This window comes from Takifugu rubripes, chromosome 3, assembly GCF_901000725.2.
Source record: "Takifugu rubripes chromosome 3, fTakRub1.2, whole genome shotgun sequence".
NCBI classification, from domain to species: domain Eukaryota; kingdom Metazoa; phylum Chordata; class Actinopteri; order Tetraodontiformes; family Tetraodontidae; genus Takifugu; species Takifugu rubripes.
Genome location: NC_042287.1, coordinates 6000201 through 6019436, shown reverse-complemented (window position 1 = coordinate 6019436; position 19236 = coordinate 6000201). Strand labels below are relative to the sequence as shown.

Below are 19236 nucleotides of genomic sequence, written 5' to 3'. Positions count from 1 at the left end.
TGTTTCTTTAGATGAACAGTCTGAAGGACCTCTACTTGTTGTTGGAGGAGGAGAACCTGACAAGCCCCGCCCACCAGAGCGACAAAAGGGTGGCCTCAGACGAACAACCACTCAGCCCCACTATCAAGGTAGGTGATAATCAAGCTATCAGACCTCACAACCCTCCGTCCCATATGAACTTTTACTGCTGTTTTACTACAGCTCCGCCTTCTCAGGTAGCAATAATTAATGTAATGGTGATTAAATTAAACGTTAACTTGTTCCTAAAACAATGAAATCTTTTGGTCTTAAGCGCTGTATCCCTTTCGGGGTCACGGGGGCGGGCTGGACCCTATCCCAGCTTAAAAGGGCAAAGGCAGAGTACACCCCTGGATGAGTGGCCAACTCATTGCGGAGCCCTTTGGATGTTCAGTAACTTGCTCAAGGGTACCTTGGCAATGCTCTGATGGATTCCTGCCCCCCGCTACCAGAACACCTTCCAATGGATTTTGGATCTTCCAGACGCCTGATTACTGGAGGTGTTTCCTGTATTCTCCTGTAGACGAGCGCTGTCAGCAGCACCTTGGCGGACCTGAGGATGGCGCTGCAGGATCTGAGCGGGGAGTTGCGACTGGAACAACAAGGCTCCCAGGAACTCACCCAGCAGTTCGCGAAGGCCAAAGCATCATGGGAGGTCGAGAGGAACGAGCTAAAGAGCCTCGTTGCTCAGGTAAAACTGGAAACACAACGGAAATGCTTTTGTTTGCGGGAATCGAACCCTACTAACACTTTAATGAAACCTAGGCACACCTGCAGCTGCTGGTGGGCAAAAGGAATCTCCCAGGTTACATGTGTGTGTTGAATCACACATGGGTACGATGTGTTTGTAGCAAACTGTGCACGTAGCATGTGCTTATCCATCAGTGCTGAATCACATCAGAACACACGCGAGCATTAAGCGAGGTTCCCGCCAGCTGCTGCTGCCTCGTCTGTCAAATTGACCCAATTTCACGCGTCGTCCCAGTTGTGGAACCACCTGACGGAAAATTATCCCCGCCGCAGAGGCTGATAAACAAGACAGTCGAGCCCTGGAAGCCCAAAGCGCGCTCCTCTGTTCCACGCGCGTGCATTTAATCAGCCGTGCGTGTCGTATGTAGGACGAGCTGCAAACAACTGCAGTTTCCTCAATGGCACCAGCGAGCAGCCGATTCACTCGCAGATGGAAAGGCGAGAAGAAAGGGTTTTGGTTTTTTCTCCCTTCTTTTGGTACATTGGAATGAATCAGGCCTCAGCGTTTAATCTAAATGCACATGTAGTTTAGTTTCTTTGTAGTCTTTATAAAACTTTGTTCAGTTCAAACCTATCTAACATGTAACTGCTATGAATCGTGAGTTTCTTGCCCATGAATCATATATAGTATGATTGGCCCTCTAACTTTGCTAACAATGGATAATAATTAATGCATGTTATATTGTCCTTATTAAAGTGCTTTGGTCCCTTATTGAATAGACATATGTCTTATTTTTAGGCATATGTCTTATTTTTTTAAAGTTTTACAAATAAATAAAAGAATTTTTCACTATTGGAGCCAGTGAAACAAACAAGCATTCAGGGAAAAGTAATTAACACAGCAGAACTAATTGTTTTGACAGAGCAAACATAACTAATGTTGATGAGTGGTTCACGATCGTCTCTAGCCCGGCTCCAGTAAGTGGCGGTATACGTTAAAGACCTGAAATGGGTAAAGAATCGCTTTGCTCGTAACTCCCCAACCATAAACCGCGTTATTTAATGGCACCCCTTCGTCAATAAAGAGAAACACTCTGCAAGCCAAAAAGCACAGGAGATGGGTGGGCTGTGCACGCACACTGCACCATGTGAGGGTGACTTGAGGGCCCGGTGTGTGTGTGTGTGGTAGCTAGACAGAAGGGAATGCAGGTTTTCCACCTTAAGACTGTGACAGAGTGCACGTTAGAGAAGGACAAGAGAGCTTGAAACGACAGGTGGGATCCCATGCCTGGGGGGAGAGAGGGGGATACTGGAGAGATTTAGAGAACAGGGGAAGACAAAACAACGTGGGTGTTGCCTCTTGAAACGCGATCTTCCAAGAATTGCCTCACCCGCTTGGGGGAGGGGGGGCAGAGGCTTCCCTTTACAAATGTTTGTCCACGATGTCCCCATCCTCCACCTAATTGTGCTTCATTACATATGCACAGCACCTTGGTGCCACTCACTTTTTAACACTTTATAATCAAACATCGTTGTAATTGAGAACTATTATTTCCATTATGCAGTGATTATTAATAACATTTCTTTTCGGTGACGTAATTGCTGAAACACATAAAAACAACCTACTATGTTATCAGTGTGAAACAGGCTGAGTCAACCAGGTCACGATCTTTTTGCTTTTGCCCAGCTCGAGACAAAAACAGGAAAAGCGGCAGCAGCCGCTTTGTCTGCCAGTGACGCACTGGAACCTGCGGACCTGAAGGTGGCGCTGAAGAGGGAGCGCGAAGAGCACCAGCACCTCCTGGCTGAGTCCTACGCGGCTGTGATGGATCTAACGAAGCAGGTAGCATGTTCTGCAGATGTGGAGAGGAGTGGGAGTCAAACCTGAATCTTTGACGGCGTCGATATTCAGATGTTCTGTGCGTCACCTTCTGATGTCTCATCTGTCACCTCAGCTGCAGATTGGGGAGAGGAACTGGGGCAGAGAGAAGCTGGAGCTGCTGGAGAGATTGAGTCAGGAGAGAGCTCAGTGGGAGCAGAGACTGAGAGAGACCACATCACAGCAGGGCATGGTAGGAGTGTGTGCACATGTGTGCGTGTGTGTAATTAGGAGGTTAGAAATGAAGTCCGATGTGTTGAAATCAGCCAGCTATCTAAATTTTATTGCATCTTCTATTTAGTTGTGTATTTCTAGACTCATGTAATTTCCCAGATTTCTTTAGAATATAATAAAATGTAATCCTGACGACGGTAGTATTATTGTTACAAGGTGCTCACTTTATGTCACTGCAAAAAAAAAAAAAAATATATATATATATATATATATGTGTGTGTGTGTATATGTATCAGTGTGCAGTCTGTTTACCATTTAAAGGTTTGCTGTTACAGTGTTTCACCAGTAGGGGCACAAGTGTGGCCAGAAATGGTAGCTGATTTAAATGATAGTTGATTTAAATGTAATTATTTGTGATTGTGAGTATGTGGTGTATGAGATGGGGGCGACACAACAGTCACTTAAAGATCGAGACATTCTCTTTTGAGAAAATAGGAATTCTTTTTTTTCCCATCAGTGTATCGACGGTATTTTGGATAGTGAAAGATTTGCTGTGTCATCGCTGCGAATTGTGGCCCAAAACCGCATGTTGCTAAATTCAGCTTTACCGTCTCCACTGATGGTGACTTTAACCACACAGCTATTACAGTACAAGCCGAGGTTTAATGTTACCCTGAGCTCACCAGGACACGTGCATCCAGGTCGTTATTTGGGAGATTTTCCTACAAATACGCAGACGTTTGAGGCGCAGTTAGTAGGTCACTGCTCCTCCTCCAGCTTCCTTTGAGGTTTTCAGTCTGAGGATAATCGTATCCTCCCACTCTCACCCTCTTTCCTTTCTGATCTTTTTCATCGGCTTCTCCCTCCTCTTCCTTCCCACGTATGATGCCGCCCCACTCCCACTGGACTGCACAGGAAAGCTGGCACAGTTTGTAGGACCCAAATCCCAGTGTTACGTGTCAGGGACTGACATCCTTAATAACAAGAGACAACCTCGACCATTTTTACTACCTTACTATCATGGTTTGACTTACGGACCGGTACAGCTATGACTCTCCTCTCTTTATTTCCTTTTTGTCAAACCATTTTGGAGGAATTGATCAAGACAGTGGGGGGAACAGACGTACCTAGAAAACATGTACTGATTTTAGCATAATGCAGACTTGCAGTGATGAACGTGCATATTTGAATAGTTTATTATTTAAAGAAAATTAGCAAACACAAAGTTGACTCTTCATTAAATTAGTTACGTGTTGCTAAACTTAAATGCTGTCTTTTGCTCTTACAGTCAAAGCCATTATCTGGTGAGTCCTCTGCAGATATAGCCATCAAGAATGGTGCCGGATCACCAAGGTAACTTCCAATTATTTAGTTGAACTTAAGGTGAGAGCAGTTTTGTAACTTGGTATAAAATGTTCTCAATTCACTTCAATAGAACATGCAGCCGGGACAGGACTCCGTTTGCGCTCCCACCTCTTCTAATTTGTCCAGAGACAAGTCACCTGTCCAAGAAGAACTGGACCTATCTGAGCAATCAGGTGTGTTTTTTAAACCTTTATAGTTATGAACTGTGCAGTTTCTCTCAAACCCAGACCAATATTGTTTTTTCTACTGGTTTCTCTCAGGCCCCTGAGGTTGAGAACACTTGCAAAACCTGGGATGGCTCCTGCAGCAGCTTGGTGGGATCAGAGCTGGACCTGGAGTCTGTCCAGCGGAGCTTCACCGCTCCAGACCGCACCGGCATCAGGATCTACTACAGCCCTCCAGCAATTAGACGCATGGAGCAACAGAGAAGGACCACAGGCGCCAAAGAGCAGGTCAAACTCAGGAGCACAGATGGGATGGAATCCTTGGAGGCCCAGCAGCCCGCGTTGGCGTACTCATCCTCGTACGAACAGTGGCTGAGCTCGCTGTCCACGCAGCACAGGGAGCTGCTGGAGAGCAGGAGCGGCTGCTTTACTGGCTCCATTCCCAGCATTGTCAGTAACGGTGTTGGCGGCTCGGTTAGCAGTTTAGTGGATGGAATGCCGCCCTCGCCGGCTTTCCACAGCCTGGAGATCGGCGAGATTTCCGCCAACTTGAGTGATGATATGAAGGAAATGACCAACTGTGTCCGGCAGGCCATCCGCTCTTCCTCCCTAGAAAGGAAATCCACCAAGGAATCTGGGAGTCAGGTAGATGTTTGAACAGTTAAACCCATCAGAGTTCTGTACCAGATAATCTCATTGTAGAATGTTCTCCGCTGTAGTTACATCTGGGTGGTGTTCTGTTACGGGTAACCTCCAAGACACATCTTAAGAAAGGAGGTCACGCTTCAGTCACAGAGCAGGACCCCTCACTGTCGCTTTCCATTTTCCACCCAGATGGTCAACATGTCCTCTAGGTCCACGCAGACCACGTCGCAGAACGTCAGCGTCGGTCTCCAAACGGATCTCCCCAGCAGCCGAGGAGTGGCTTTACACACCAAAGCCTGGTCTCCTCGCCCCTCATCCGCCACTACCTCCACGCTGGCCTCGGCCCGAACCCGGCAGATATCCACGTCGCTGGACAAAGTCCACGGTCGCATCGAGAGGCCCTGTTGCTCGCCCAAGTACGGCTCACCAAAACTCCAACGCCGAGTGTCTTCAGGTTGGTCAAGTGCACCAAACAGGAGTCGGCGTGTTTTAGAAGCGCCTCGGACTGGAGCAGCAACGATCAAATCACACGCTTTTGATTTTAGGCTCCACCTCCAGGCTGGATGGGAGCTCTACCTCCAGGGACCGCAGCCTGTGGAACCTACAGCAAAGGAGCATGGGTGGGGGTGGGGGCTCCGCCTGGGCTCGCTCCACCACCACCAGAGACAGCCCTGTCCTCAGCGGCCTCACCGACGGCCTGTCCAGCCTCTTCAGTGTGGTGGAACACTCAGGAAGCACAGAGTCGCTCTGGAGGGTCGACGGAGGTGAAAAGATTTTGGTTTTGGCAAATACTAAATCCTAAACGCGATTCCAGCGTTGTTCTTATCCTCTCGCCATATGTTTTTAACCTCAGGAGCCAGCCAGGGGGCCAGTCCAGCACGGCAGCCTCCTGCTGCGGGAAAACCCTCCGTTGCTGCAGTCTGTGGACCCGAGACCGGCTCTCAGAGGTACGGAGGTCTCGTCCAAGAGTTCTTTAGGAATGTATGCGGCAGCCGTACCCAGGAAGGAGTGGCCCTGCCTGGGGAGAGGGTGCAGAGAGACTCTCTCGGGGGTCTGGCGGGTGGGTTTGGCGGCAGCAGCGAGGCCAAACCAGAGTGCGTGGCGTTAGGAGTCGGAGGCCACGGGGCGCTGGTGTGTTTGGCTGCGAGCAACGACAACGTGACCAGGATCGTGAATAGGAGGTTCATGAGACAGACTGTTGGGGAGGAGATGGTCGGCATCATGGGAGGAGGGAAGGAAATGAACAGCACAGGAGCCGCGGGATCCTGGACAGAGGTAGGAGACCTGGGAATGTAGTTCCATCTCTAGGAATGACCTCATCTGAAGCTGTCAGCTCAGTGTTTAGATGAAAACCAAATATTTGTTTCTCCGTGTGAGGATGAGGAAATGCAGCCCAACAACCTGCATTCAGTTTCTTTTGTATTCCTGCTTTCCGATGCAACTTTATGAACAAATTCAGGAGGAAAAAACAGTCAAAATTCTGATGTTTAAGAGTCTTGAATCTCAAGACATTTCACACACACAAGCATATTAGAAGCTCAGTTTTACTTTTCACATTCTTCAGTCATTGTCAGACTGCACATTTTTCACTGTGTGCGGAACACCAACAGGCCCAAGATGACTTACTGCTGTAGTCTTAGTGAAATCTAATATATATTTTTTAATTTTTATAATTTACCTACAAGCCAAATCCCGTACTTAAGCTTCAGCTTTTTACTTTAGTACTGTCAGTGACAAACCCACATGTCTTTTTAATTGCTGTTCCATTTCCCAGGATGCACCTTGTGACTGTGTCGGCCAGTCTTCCTGCGCCGCCCGGCCATCAAGAACCGTGGCTCGCCTCTCGCTCGGACAGTGCAAGCACCGCACGCCAGACTCTGCGGCAGCACCTGAGGAAAAGGCGGAAACATGCAATGACTGATGACAATTCCACTGCCACGTTTAACACATGCACACGCACACACACTGTACACGAAGCAGACCTTCCTCCCCTCACAGCGGTGACACCAACGACCTGCCTCACACTGCCACACATAACACAGACTGCCTCCTACGCACAGACGATAACACATGCACGCACCTCCCAGGTAATCTTGTCGTAGCCTTTGACCGTACCATCCTCATACCGAGGGCAAAAGATTCCACCCCAACCAAAACCACATCTGGAGTTACCAGAAGCTACCAGCACGATCCGTCACTCTCCCACTGAAGATGCAAACAGAAAGAACCACGACTGCTTCAGATATCGATGAAGTCAACATGCAACCATGGTGTCGAATGTGAAACCTGTTTAAACGCGTTGGGATTAGCATGAACTCTTAATAGATATGTGAACATTTTTAGAAACGGGACATTAGCTGTGGCATATGAACCGGTCGATCTCAGTTTGTATCTATGACAGCATGCAGAATGTTGGAGACTGAGAGATATTCTACCACCGATGTCAATATTCACTCTGAAAACGAAAAAAAAAAGCCCGTGTGCAGAGTTCCTCAGGCACTGGATAGTCACACTGCTCTCCCAAACTAGAACGGTTAAATACGTCCTCCACAACGGTGTATAAAACAACCTTTGCATGAAAACCAAGAGTCGTTTCGATAACAACGACCCGATCATCATCAGAAACTCAAGGTGTCCACCCACCATCCATGATCAGCAACCATCTCCAGTGTGTGTGCATCACTGACCAGGCTACAGGATGAACTTTCTGCACATTTTCAACATGTAGCATTCCAAATACATCACGCAACGGTTCCATCAACGCCACACAGCCGCTAGGTTCGCGTGCAAAGACGCCTCTCGGTGAGACAAGTCACTCAGATTTGATAGACACACAAACAACAATTACACGTTGACAAGTCTTTTAGGTTTTTTTTTACCGCAACTGTCTTGTTGTCATTCCACTTAATCCACTGAAATTTAAAGTGCCTGCCAGATTCTGGTCCACTTACTCCAAAACTGGGCTCACGCGAAGCCGCAGAGATGAACGCAGTCGAGCTTTTCTAAACGGGCCATTTGTTTTGATGCTTTCAAGCTACACCTCTACACCTCCAATAATGTACTGTACCATTGGAAAGGACGGACAAAATGGTTTACAGATATATAAGGCAATGCTTTTTTTATTATATTGTTTTTTCGGGGGGTTTTGGAAAGTAAATTATTTTTGTTTTTTTATTATACGGATGTTTTTGCTGGAAAAAATAAGCCTGTTGTTTCTGTTGTATTTCATCATGTGGTGCTACTCTGCAACATTCGCTCCGGACCTGCCTGCTTTATCCAGGCCTCTGACCCATTTAGCTGTTTGAAAATTGCCTTTTTTCACTGGCCAGTTCTCCTCCCCAGTCCATGACTCAGCAGGTTTAAATCAGGTAATACAGTGAAAGGATGTTTGTGCTTGCTAAATGACACGGTGGGGAAAAGCCGCAGTCTGAACGCTGCTGCGTGGCTCCAGTCCAGGCCTCACTGGTGCTGGAAACCCAACTGGAACCGAGTCTTTAACCAGTTAGCTGTCAGGTCGCATCATTTAACCTTTCTGTCTGGAAGATTCCTGAAGGTGTCAGTCAGATTTTGCACTATTTAAAACAGTTTCATGCTTCTAGTAAACTGACACTGGTGGTAATTACTGGAATAGTTAATCACAGTAATAAAGGTGTCACTGATGAACTACAAATGATCCTGTCCAGAACAGTCAAAGCAAACTGCCAACAATATTCTGATGCTACTGGAACTCGCTAACAAAGATACAAACCAGTTTTTAGTTTCCGTGCGGCCACTTGGTCACACACACAACATCAGTGATCTGTTAGCAGCTATATAGACTATCAACCTAAGGCACTCCAGCCCAGCTGAAACCCTTAATAGATAACATGGTTATACAGTTATAATGAAATACTCTCCTTAAAAAGCACCACAAAAGAAGATAAATTCTCTCACAGTGCACATAAACCTTTCTAGTTCCCTGATGTCACAGTTACACTGGAGCGAGAGGTCATCTATCATCGTAAAATAATGCATCATTGAAGCCAACACAGTACAAGATTCCATTAAAAGTTGAAAATGCAACATGTAAATAAAAGAAGCACAAACCTGGTGCAGTGCAGACAGACCAACACGGGCCTTTTGTATGACACTTCAATCTTTTGGGTTTTTTTAGAAATCCTACTGGGATTCTCCAATGATTGTCCTCACTGACCACTCTGTCTTATAAACACTTACTATTTATTTCCATGTGGGGCACATCAGGAAATACACAAGACTAATGTTTCCCTCCTGAACATTACCTTGTGCCTATGAACTACAACTGATTGTAGTCATTATTTTGTAATGTGTCCGGCTCGTTAATTACGACGATGATGCCAAAACCCTGACTCGTTTCTGAGGTGAAGACGTCTGACTGTCATCAAGAGTTTCCAGCTGCGCTGTAAAAAAAAGTGTCACGACCCAGCAGAGCTCAGAATTTGTGTCTGACGAATACGACACGTGCAAATAGTTGGAATTTGGGACCATGTTTGTTTTTTGTGGGGGGGGTTGTTCCTCCAGGTTTTGTACAGTTGAATTGAAGTAGTTTTATTTGGTGTTTTGGATGGGTAACACTCCCAGTTAAAGCCTGTTTCCTCCAATTTGCATTTTTTCCTTTGCTCATTTGCATTTGCGAGTAGGATCTGAATTATGGTGGAATTAGCTTTAGACTGAGATCATTTCCAGGTCAGTTCTGTCCCTGCCTCTCTTGTCTTCTCATGTACTGGTCCACCCTCAGGTTATAACGTAAGCACGCGACATTGCAGCCAGTGACTGATGGTCCTACAGGTTATATTGCCTCACCAGCCAATGACTGAAGAGTTCTTACAAACTGCATAGCATCTCATTGGTTCCTGTGTGTCCGTCAGCCTTAGAGAAGAAGCTACACAAGACTTTAAGGTCTAGCTCTTTTTTTTTTTTACGTTTCCATATACTGTACATCCCAGTATAATGTAAAGTAATGCTTTCCATGTTAGCTAGACTATTAACCTGCCTGTATGATGGCTTTATACAATATAATATTGTCTTTTTTAGTCTTGAATGATTGAATGCAACAAAAGACAAAGTAAGAACCCACTTAAATGGGTTCTCTGTAGTGTAATTAGAGACAACTGTTGTTTTGGAGAGAAAAGCTGAACATCAACAGCAAGTTTGAAGCAAGTTGCTGTGGAAGAATGAAGCTCTCTCTCTTCTTTACGCGCCACTCCTCCTCTGTACATATGGCGTTTAAAGATAATGAATGACAACAGTGAAAGGCAGCAACACTTTTCCTGAGTAAAATAAGACATTTCTTTGGATTTTTCTGGAGCCGGGTTTTTGTCGGACCGGTGTAGCTTGTAAGATGAGATAAAACTGCCTCTTCTTTCTCATAATATTCACAAATAAATGTTTGTCAGAGTTTCTCTTGGTGAGTTGTGTCTCTGTTGTGGACATTTGGTCATATTACAGCCTCCTGGCCACATCTAATCCAAAATTAGCTTGATTAAACTCGCTTTTAGCCCACAGATGGAAACAAACTGGTTTCACTGCCCACATCTGTTTTAAGATTACGGATCATTCCCAGGAACACGGCCAAGCCGTGGCAAGGTCCAATCCTAGAGGTGGAATGGACAGATGGGGTTGTGTAGATGTAGCATGTGGAGAACGCACAAAGGCAGCAATTATGCTGGAGTTAACGCCATGTAAAGCAACCAGAACTGCAGATTCAGCAAATGGGCAGCAGGATTACCAACGTCCTTTATATTAATTTTCCCCTCGTCTAAAGCCACATTGTCTGCTGCTGTAGACCCAAAATAGGGAAAAGCATCATCCTTCCAAGCTGAACAGCAAAAAAAGGGTTTATTTATCTGTTGCCTTGTTCTCCGTAGTGGAGCTGTGATAGGGTCCATTCCCAAATGGTGGACTAGGTAGCCATAAGTACAATGGATGGTTTTCATCAGTAGTTTTGCTTTTGTCAGAGGCCAAAATGGATGGAATTTCAGATGAGACTACCAAACTCATCATTACTGAGAATGAAACAGCCTGTCATTACAATTTAGCATGAAAATATATCACACACCAAGCAGGAATCGATTCATGTTTTCTCACAAATGTAAATGTAAAGCAAACCCGGAGCAGGATTTGAAGTCAAGTCGTCAGATATTAATATTTCATCAGGTATGGATTTCATCCTTATCATGTAAATAAACGTCTTCATCACTTAGACATTTCAACCAAATTCAAGTTCCACTGAAGTGAATTTAACTGAGGCAGAAACAACAAGAAAGAAACAGCACTTTGAGTTTGTTTGTATTTTTATCTGTAGCTCTATAAAAACCCTCTTTTAAGTCATAATTTAGCATCAAGATTAAATGAATGACATTATTAATCATTTTTATGATTTATAAATCAGAATCTCTTTGTTGAGTTTAATGCACAACCGAATGATGTGAGATTTATATCAAGATTTTGATCCCATGAAATGAAATATAAGTATTTTTTAGAACATGATCAACATAAAGTGGTCCAGCAACACACACACACACACACACACACACACACAGGAACACAGGAACAAACACAGGATGCAGTCAATGAGGCTCCGATGATTGAAACTAAACGGTGAGAGGAAAGCTCTTCGTTGCAAACTAAATGCACAGAACACACACATTAACTCCCATACAATGAAATCATTCTAAACTATTTTCGCAAAAGTATTTTAAGAGGAAAACTCTCCTTCCTCCAAGGCACGAGTGCCTTATAGAGCCTAATAAGTTGTTGTTGAAGAGGAGATGGAAAGAAGCCAGAGCCAAGAAAGGCCAGAGCATGTCACAGATCTGTGCAGGAACCATGCAGGGGGGGTAGAGTTCTATACCAGGCAGGAATCTTCTCTTTAAATCCCTGTGTGTGTGTATTAAAGCTGGTAGAACAAGTTGGAATTCCTCACATTTGATTTTTATCACAGCTTAATGTTAAAACACTACAAACATTGACACAGGACCATTTAAGTCAAGGGATAAATCTATGGTCCGATGCTGCACGACAGAAGTGAAATTTAGGTTTGAATCGAATATTCTCTCAGTTAGGATCCTCTTTGATGCTTGTGTGTTGTTTATAAACCACTTTTACCTAAACTCTCATTCCGAAACACTCGTCTGATTTCCCATGACACTCTTCTCTTTCAGCACAGAAAGCCCGTTAGAACTCCACTTTGGAGGACCCTGACCTCCTTTCAATGTGTGTGGTAACCTTTCCACTGTCCATGTAAGTCAGATAAAACACTGGCAGTCATATTTAAGATGTCTGAAATAAACACACACTTATTTATCACTGATATATCGTTGAACTGTTCTCGTGTTTACGTTTTCAAGACTTTTCCATAAAATTTCAACAGAACTCTACCGACCTCTAGTGGTCATACTACCGCACTAAACTATGTGGCCTGATAAATGGGATTTTATTATTTACTGTTACGTCTTTCCTGCTTATTTATAGCGCTAGTTAGTTGTTTGCTTGCTCATGACACTTTGCTTTGGTTGGTTTTTTCAGATAAAGCTTCTGCAATGGACCCATTAATGCCATCGCTGTGTATTCTGGACACGAGTGTGCCACAGGATGGGCAGCAGTGCATTCTGAAGGCCTCAAAAGAGGTACGGGACCAGTCCAAACCACATCAGCCCACTGATGACAGTGGACTGAGATGTCTTAAGACTGCCTGTGACGAAGGTAATCCCTTGGCATCAGGTTTAAATATATGTCTTAACGCTCTGTTGACTCACCCTAAACGTACAAATTTGTCTGCTTGGCATCAAAGACATAACCATTTGTTTTCAGCTAAAAGGAGATGCCGCCTGGTCACCCAAAACCCCTCAGAGGTGCGGTGGATGGGTCAGCTAATTCTGACTGGAAGTAGCGAGGCAAAAGCTTCCACTGGCTGGTGGAAAATGACATTAAATAGTAATTAAATTACATTAAATAGTAAGTGTGCTGTTCTAAACAAATGAAATCTTTGCTCATTCTTGTCCTGTTAAGTGATTCATAATTCTATGATATTTATCTCCATGACGAAGCCTCCACCAGTTTGACAGCCCGTACTCTGCACGCTGGGGCAACGCTCTCTTCGGCCACACCAACGGAGACCCCTCTGAATCGTCTTTGGTGCAAAAGCTCAAGTTCAGCAAACGACGTTGGGCTGCCCACCTGCTGGGCTCCAGGAAGAACAGGCTGGTGTACTGCTTTGTCCGACAGCTGTGGCTGGCGGGTCACCGCACAAACATCTCTTGACCAGATTACACCAGCGTGTCAGGAGGCCTTGTCAGCCGCCCATGTGACCGACCGAGGCCAATCAGAGCATCGTGCAATGCAGTCGACCTCCAGCACTGGAGCTACCTCTCGAAAGACCACACACTAGTCGACCTCAGGTCACTCCGGCTCTGGCAGGGACCAGGAAACTGACATACCGAGTCACACAGATGCGTCCCCTTTTTTACCACCTCAACCACCGACCTAGACCACCTCCTAGTCACAGTTACATCCCCCTCTCCTCCCCCACAGCCAGAACCACCATCACTCGCACCATCCCAGACCAAACCTCGCAAAGGTACTTTTGTCCCACAGCCTGGGCCTGTCTGCTCATCTGGGCAAATCAAAGGAACGCCTCCAATAGTCCGTCTTGCTGTTCCCAAACACCAGACATCCCAACCTCAGCACAGTGGTGCCGAGGCGACCGCATTCAAAGTACACATCTATGCACTGTGTGGTCAACCAACGAAAGGCCACAAAAAATACAGAAAAAAGACAAAAAGACTGTCAAAACACAAAACATCATCATCTACAGGACTTGACGGCCAGACTTTTGAAACTTTTGCAGTCTTTCAAAGGGCTGTGGACATTCTTTTGGGAGTTCATTTCATTTTTTAATGTCTTCCCATTACATGCAGTATTTACCCTTTTGTAGCAGTCACTGGTAGATTAAGTGTTCTTGCTCTTCGGGGTCACCTGGGGCCACCTCTCTTTAATCGCAGTGCTTTATTAATTTACATACGACGCATCCATTTCCACTTCAAAGACAGCTGGGGAAGTCTTCTGAGCCACAGCGTAGGAACCTGTCAGGGATCTCTGATAGCATCGTCACTGTTTTTGCTGCACAACAAATCAAATAAATGTTGTTCCTCAACACGATGGGCCTGGGGTATTCTTTACCTTTCCTCCACTTTTTTTTATTCTGACTAAACCAAATCACTCATGAACAGTAATAACATCAGTTGTGTGTTCAAATACAACATACACAGACCGTCATCACTTTCCCCTGCATTCATTTTTCCTGCCCAGCAGATGGCTGAATAGGGCAAACGCAACATAAAGAAGCCTTAAATTTAAGTGAAAGAGTTTGACAAATATTTACAATGATAAGTGAACTACTTCACTTTTACAAGCCAGAAGTAGTTAGACACTTTACACTTGTGCTTCCATATAAAAAAAAAGTCACTTTCCCACAATTTTTCTACACTGGTCTACATCCCATTTTGCATGTCGGGGAGCAGCTTTTCAAAGCAGCACAAACTGAGTTTAACAGCATCCAGATACAAACACACAGGCTGCTTCAACCATGCATTAAGTATTCTATGCAACTGTTCATTTATATTGGACAAAATATCAGGGGAGAGCGCGGACGCAGTCCCCCATTACCAGAAATTATGCAGTCGAGATTCCCACATTTGGGGAATTCGCAAAGGTCAACACTGCCGCAGTGCAATGGCAGAGCCTCACCCTGGGTGAACCACCTTCCTGATCATGGTGTCTCCCCTGCCAGGTAAGTATTGTACAGCGCATGTTTGGGGAAGTCTTTCACAGTAACACTATTCTGACTCACGATGGCAGGAAATCATCACAATCACAAACATAGGAGCATATACAGGTATTTATGTGCAAGATGCTGGATGTTTATACAGAAAGCTCTGTATTTGATCAAAACGTTTTACTCGAAACCCGTGTTTCCCATAATGCATAGCTGTTCCCCCACATCAGAATCTTTCTGAAATCATCAATTTTCTATAAATGTGTACCTAAAAAGACGTGATAGGGCAACAGCAGGTTAGAGAGCACCAAAGCTACAAAAGACTGTAATAAGAATCATAATACAAACACTCTGAGCTAATAATAATAATTGTCATGAAAGTGAAATATTGTATCCTGCATGTAGCCTTGGATACAGCAGAAAATAGTGAAAGATTTCTCTCATAATAAAAACACAAGTTAATTGACAAGTTAATGAAACATTTTAACTGTACACCCAGGTTAAAGATATATGTGGTGAAAATAGTAGTTTATTTAAATAAAGCTGAAAAACATGTCAAGTGAAAATAAATGCTGGGTCTACACAATTCAATGTCTTAAAAGCTGAACAAAAAAAGAGATTCCCTCTCCAATTTCAAGACACCCCACATATCTCTTTGTACAATTACACCTCTTCCACCTGGATAACTTGTGTTATAATTTGAAACAAACATACTCCTTCAGGCCATTAGAGTTGTGACATTCAAAGTAAATCTTTTGACTGACTCATTAACATGAATGATGGGAAGCATTATGCTCCTCCACTGGCTGAGACAGGGAAAGCATGTGGCAAAGTGTTTATTCTATAGGCATGGAAGAGGATCTGAGTAATAACAATGTTTCAAGCCACTTTAGGAACTAACCTAAACATCTGAGAGATGTTATAGATGTAACAAGGCAAGCCAAGTTATTTAACTTTCCACATGTTTAGGGGGGTGCACCGTTCCTGGAGATACTGCAATACCAGGTCGATGCGTGGAGTGGACGGAGCAAGCCCCTATTCCATCTCCCTGTTCCAAAAATCAATTTAATATATGGTCCCCGGGTAGGGGACGTATCAGATATTAAACTGATAAGAACAGATACTACACTTGATCTTAGCCAAAAGGCCGAGAAGCGATACCACAGAACTGGTGAAGGGAGGACCTCATTCCGGTGACTATGACTTTGACTCGTGGGTTTTGCATTTTTAAAAGATGTGGGAACATTACATGTGAGAAAATTACACTAAATATTCACCACTATCGTTAGCAAAGGATACACAGCCTAGCGCTGCGTTAGAAACACCAAAAAACGAGGATCCTAAACGCCGCGTTGTGCATTTCCGATCACGTGGTGTAGGTTTGTCCAATGGGCAGCCGTATAATACGATTGTTTAAAATTCTAGTTGTGCGTTAATTGGTCACTAAACTGTTTAATCCGCTAAGTTATTTGATAAATACAGACCGATCCAGCTGTGCCATTTAATTTTCGCACGTTAATGTTTTTAAAAATACAAATTAAACATGACCACATTTTCGAGCAATAACAGAACTATGTCTCCCTCTGCTGGGCGCGACCAACATAACGGGGGAAGGGAAGGCAGAAAAAATGCGAGACAATTATAAGGCCAACAAATCATTCATCGGCAGCATTTCCATTCCAGTGATTTCCCCCGTTTTTACAAAATATAGCATTTCAGGCAACGGAACCAATTGTAACAATTTAGTAGGAACCTTCTATAATGCAATAAAATAAGGCTCATTGCGTGAACTTCATTGTGAATTCAAACTTCGACAGGGTATTTTGACTCACACGAATTTAATTTTTGCAAAGTTAACTTTGCTTGCAGGGTCAACTTCAAAATGATTTGCATCAATGCAAGTGTTTTTATATTAGGTAAAAAATATTTGTTTTAGGTCTTCCTAACGCAACGCCCTCGTAATGTCCGTAAGCCCAAGGTTCGCTCTTTAGCTAACAAAAGAAAGCGGAATAACTTGACACCTTTTCACAAAATCGTGAAATTTCCTAATAACATTTGCTAACTTCAAATAGCACCAGCTTATAACGCTAAATGACACTACTGGGAAGTATTTTAAGAGACGCGTTTACTTACTTGACCATTTCTACGTGAGTTCACGTCGTTCCTGGCCTAATGTTGTTCCTTTAACCCAACAGTGGGGGCGCTGCTGTGCTGTCGGCGGCTTCCGTGGTCACAAGGTGGGGTGTAGTGTTTATTACTGACATTAACCATTTTAATTGCATCTTCGTCTTTTTCCTACCACACGCAAAAATATCGACGGGCTGTTGACGAGAATAAATGAATAAATATTGTCATTCATCTGCGTTTCAGAAAGCGCTCTGTCTCCCTCCGCTGAAACAAATAGAACTCACCACATCCAAATAAGATAAGAATAAAAGTAGAAAATAAGACAGGTTTTAATTTAACTGAACCGCTTTATGTAGGAGTTTAACATGGTACACTTGCATATATTTTATACTATGTTATGTACAGACTCCCAATTGATAGGGGGTTTGTTAATTTTTTAATGATATATTATAATGATATATACGGTAATGATAACCATGATAGCTGATATCTGTTTAAGTCAAACAGGCTGCTGTAATCTTGACTATTTTCAGAAACCTAGAGCCTGATCTTCAACCAAGCAGGGCTGACAAGAGGAAAATGTTTATTTTAACTTGGAACATGGAAACCAAAACAGTTTATTAACAATCGGATGTGAAGGGGAGTTACAACAGTTAAAACAAGATTGAGTAACATAAGTCACTTTATGATCAAAACCCCTTGTCAAGATCAAGAAATAAAAGTGAATTAGTCATTTTAAATATTTCTGATTCATTTTGGTCGAAAATGATATTATAACTGTTGGCAGGTTCAAGGGGGAAAAATAATTAATTATGTAGAGTGCAGGCAAATCAATTGTTCGCTTTCAGATCTTGCGTATTTCCGATCCTAGTTGTTCTTTTTCTAACCAGTAGAGGGCGATAACAGAGAAGACCGCTCTTAAAGTGCCGAAATATTCAAATACGAACAAAAGGGAGTTCCGGGAGAACCACGGCAAGTTATAAAATAAGGCTCATTGCTGGTCTGTATGAGATGGATAAATGTTGTCATTTCTGTTTTAGCCGTGTGAACACTTGTTTTACTTTGTGGTAATGTGAAACCTCGTAAGTCCCCCCAAAACATTGAAAAATAATAACGTATAAATGTTTTCGCTCAGGTTTTTATCTGTTGTAGAAACTGGAAGATTTTGTTCTTTTACTTGTTTTTTTCCACAGGAATATTGAAATAGTGCAACGTTTGGCCTTGACGTTAACAGAATCTGGCTTTATTAGCAGTGACGATTGTCGACGATCACACAAAAGTCATTGTTATGATTCATTGATTTATCATACTGGTTTTAAAAAACTGCTTGAAATTGAGGGTGCATAGTGCGTCTGTCTCCCAGTAATTACGGACTCATCTTCAGGTCCATGCCAATAATTGGCTTATGTTCCTGTTTAGATAAGTCCCAGCCTTATGAAAACTAGTCCTGTTTTTGAGTCTGGATCTGGTCTTCGGACACAAACTTCTGGAAGTACTTCAGTGGTGTGTGGGAGGGAACCAGCACCAATGGTGACATCGTGACTACTGAAATCAATATTAGGAGTACATATTTTCTTCCAGCCAAAGCTCCTTGTCCCGAGGCACAACCCCTGTCCATGCCTGCACACTATAACAATCCTGTGTCAGACTTTAAATATATGAGCTAAAATACCAAGGGTCAAAGGAAAGTTGCCATGTTGTGTGAGTTCATTGCCAGTGGCCTTTCACTTTGTTTCTGTTGTGAAAACCCATAAAAAAATTCCCTTGATTAGAGCTTTGTGCACTTTTTATCTGCAGGTTTTGACCACTTCAGTTTCCATCCACTCATCTGTGTAGCAGTAAACATGGTTAACGTGCACAAAGGTGTTCTTCTTGAATGGTGAGTCCAACTTTATACTGCCAGCAAACATTAGTTTATTTTATAACTACATTATAAGTTTTTCAAAAAGAAAATGTAGGGGGGCCTTTTAAAAGCGTAACATTATTATTGTCCTTATGTGAAAACATTATTTTCTTTTCTCTCCTATGTTCAATGGGACCAGTGATCCTGCTATGAAAGAGTTCCTCCTCCACCTGGATGAGACTATGGCCCTCGGGAGGAAGTTTATCCTCAAAGACCTTGATGAAACTCACCTTTTTATATTAGCAGAGGTGGTTCAGACTCTCCAGGAGAGAGTTGGCGAGTTGATGGACCAGAATTCCTTTCCTATCACACAAAAATAAACTCTTTTTTCCACAATAATCTTGTCCTCATGAATTATTGGAAAATCTAAGTTGCTCATTCAGTTTTCCTACATTTAATGGAGACCCCAGCAAAGGAGAGGAGAGAACCGGTGCAGTTTAAACCCCGCAACACTCTCAGACAGAGGTTAGTACACCAA

At 43.6% G+C, this 19236-nt stretch overlaps 2 protein-coding genes, 1 long non-coding RNA gene and 2 other non-coding genes across 11 annotated transcripts in view; 2 read left to right on the top strand and 3 right to left on the bottom strand.

Annotated features, from left to right (window-relative positions):
• The window catches only part of mtcl2 (microtubule crosslinking factor 2), a 47698-nt gene extending 37343 nt beyond the window's left edge, over positions 1-10355 (top strand). For both annotated transcript variants that reach the window (XM_011621815.2, XM_011621814.2), the window contains exons 14-24: positions 12-128; positions 542-709; positions 2396-2551; positions 2664-2780; positions 4050-4114; positions 4197-4299; positions 4387-4935; positions 5125-5389; positions 5481-5699; positions 5789-6210; positions 6710-10355. In XM_011621815.2, the coding sequence (XP_011620117.2) occupies positions 12-128; positions 542-709; positions 2396-2551; positions 2664-2780; positions 4050-4114; positions 4197-4299; positions 4387-4935; positions 5125-5389; positions 5481-5699; positions 5789-6210; positions 6710-6856 (2328 nt within the window). In that variant the 3' untranslated portion in view covers positions 6857-10355. The remainder of the gene's footprint in view (positions 1-11; positions 129-541; positions 710-2395; positions 2552-2663; positions 2781-4049; positions 4115-4196; positions 4300-4386; positions 4936-5124; positions 5390-5480; positions 5700-5788; positions 6211-6709) is intronic.
• Positions 2414-16965, bottom strand: LOC115249116 (uncharacterized). Of its 3 annotated transcripts, none has more exons than XR_003887793.1 (4): positions 16862-16965; positions 6717-6824; positions 2637-2708; positions 2414-2561 (listed from the first exon to the last, which is right to left on the bottom strand). It is a non-coding gene; the product is annotated as an uncharacterized lncRNA (long non-coding RNA). The 3 variants fall into 3 exon arrangements; XR_003887792.1 differs by having other exon boundaries at positions 2415-2561; positions 2637-2705; positions 6679-6824; XR_003887794.1 differs by having other exon boundaries at positions 2446-2561; positions 6679-6824.
• LOC115249358 (U1 spliceosomal RNA) lies at positions 14588-14751 on the bottom strand. Its single transcript, XR_003888060.1, has one exon. It is a non-coding gene; the product is annotated as a U1 spliceosomal RNA (small nuclear RNA).
• On the bottom strand, positions 15697-15887 carry LOC115249370 (U2 spliceosomal RNA). Its single transcript, XR_003888071.1, has one exon. It is a non-coding gene; the product is annotated as a U2 spliceosomal RNA (small nuclear RNA).
• Positions 16966-17755: 790 nt separating the features above from the next.
• On the top strand, positions 17756-19097 carry LOC101067977 (general transcription factor IIH subunit 5-like). 4 transcript variants are annotated; one of them, XM_011620478.2, is made up of 3 exons: positions 17756-17827; positions 18653-18734; positions 18898-19097. In XM_011620478.2, exons 2-3 carry the CDS (start codon positions 18700-18702, stop codon positions 19076-19078), a joined length of 216 nt encoding a protein of 71 aa, XP_011618780.1. In that variant the 5' UTR covers positions 17756-17827; positions 18653-18699; the 3' UTR covers positions 19079-19097. The 4 variants fall into 4 exon arrangements, with proteins under 4 accessions (XP_011618780.1, XP_011618778.1, XP_011618779.1 ...); XM_011620476.2 differs by having other exon boundaries at positions 17782-17855; XM_011620477.2 differs by having other exon boundaries at positions 17809-17937.
• The last annotated feature ends 139 nt before the right edge of the window (positions 19098-19236 follow it).

Bases quoted from the DNA above. Each gene is read 5' to 3' on its own strand.
- LOC101067977 (XM_003979021.3), top strand. The intron at 18,735-18,897 runs GTGAGTCCAACT...CAATGGGACCAG, and splicing joins AAAGGTGTTCTTCTTGAATG to TGATCCTGCTATGAAAGAGT.